The 1,064-nt window shown below is 61.2% G+C and overlaps 1 protein-coding gene across 1 annotated transcript in view; it reads right to left on the reverse strand.

Moving 5' to 3' along the window:
- Positions 1-558, reverse strand: part of PTPRU (protein tyrosine phosphatase receptor type U) — a 65,928-nt gene extending 65,370 nt beyond the window's left edge. The window contains exons 1-2 of the mRNA XM_029963011.1: positions 426-558; positions 56-110 (exon numbers count right to left, since the gene is read on the reverse strand). Coding sequence (XP_029818871.1) covers positions 56-110; positions 426-558 — 188 coding nt within the window. The remainder of the gene's footprint in view (positions 1-55; positions 111-425) is intronic.
- Positions 559-1,064: the final 506 nt, after the last annotated feature.

Raw genomic sequence — 1,064 nt, forward strand, 5'->3', positions numbered from 1 at the left:
TGCAGGAAGGAGACGAGAGCACCCCAAGGCAGTGGAAGGACCGTGACTGGGGTACCTCGATTCCTCCCAGCTCAGCTGGACACGGACACGCCGTGCCTCGGTTCCCCCACCTGCAGAAGGGACCACACTGTGCCCCTTCTTTGCAAAGGCGCAGCAAGAAAACCTCTCCCCCTCCTGAAAATCCCCACCGAGACAAGCAGCTGGTCCTTCCCGTGACCGGCTCCGGGGTCTCCGCTGATCCCAGAACAGGTGCAAAGGGCTTAAATATTTTTTTTCCCAGCCCTGCCCACCGTGCAGCCCCAGCCCCAGGGATGAGCCTGGTGATATCCCTGCAGGCGGCCAAACCACATCGGCAGGAGCAAACGTCAGATCCAGCTAAAAAGCAGCCTGCAATGGAGCCGGGGGGCTGCAAGCAGACCCCTCACCTCCAGCTGGATCCACTCCTTTGGCTCCACTGCGGAGCTGAGCTTGCTCTGCATCTTCCAGGGAAATGCTGGAATAAACACGCTCCTGATTTACACCAGGAGCGGGCTCGATCCTGCCCTTCCCTAATGCCATCTCGCAGGGAAGGGAGCCCACAGAGGGAAAAGGGTTTGCCTGGGAGGGAAAACCACCCCACAGAGCCCCCCCAAGCCCCGAGGTGTCCCCACCACAGCCCCTCCAACCTCTCACAGGCTGCGGCAGCTCAGCCCCGAGAGCCAGCAGAGAAACGCACACACCAGGGCTGGGGCAGCACAGCTCGAGACCCCCCTCTGACACCTGGGGGTGCAGAAGCCCCTTCCTCTGGCAGAACAGAGCCCCTCACCAGCTGCCTCAGTGTCCTCATCACCTCCCTGCTCTGCCTTGAAGCACAAAGCAGCTGATCCTCCCCCCAACCAGCACACAACTGCCCCCTCCTCAAATATAAACCCGTTCCCTCCACCCCACAAAGCCGGGGGAGCCACAGCAGCTTCGTATCCCCTCCATCCACCCGTGTATCCATCCCCCCAACCATCCCTGTCTCCATCCCCCCACCACACGGGTCAGCCGCCGTCTCTTGTTTTCTGCTGACGGGTGTCACTATT

The sequence above is a fragment of the Manacus vitellinus genome, unplaced genomic scaffold, assembly GCF_001715985.3.
Source record: "Manacus vitellinus isolate BGI_N305 unplaced genomic scaffold, ASM171598v3 scaffold_52_pilon, whole genome shotgun sequence".
Lineage (NCBI taxonomy): Eukaryota > Metazoa > Chordata > Aves > Passeriformes > Pipridae > Manacus > Manacus vitellinus.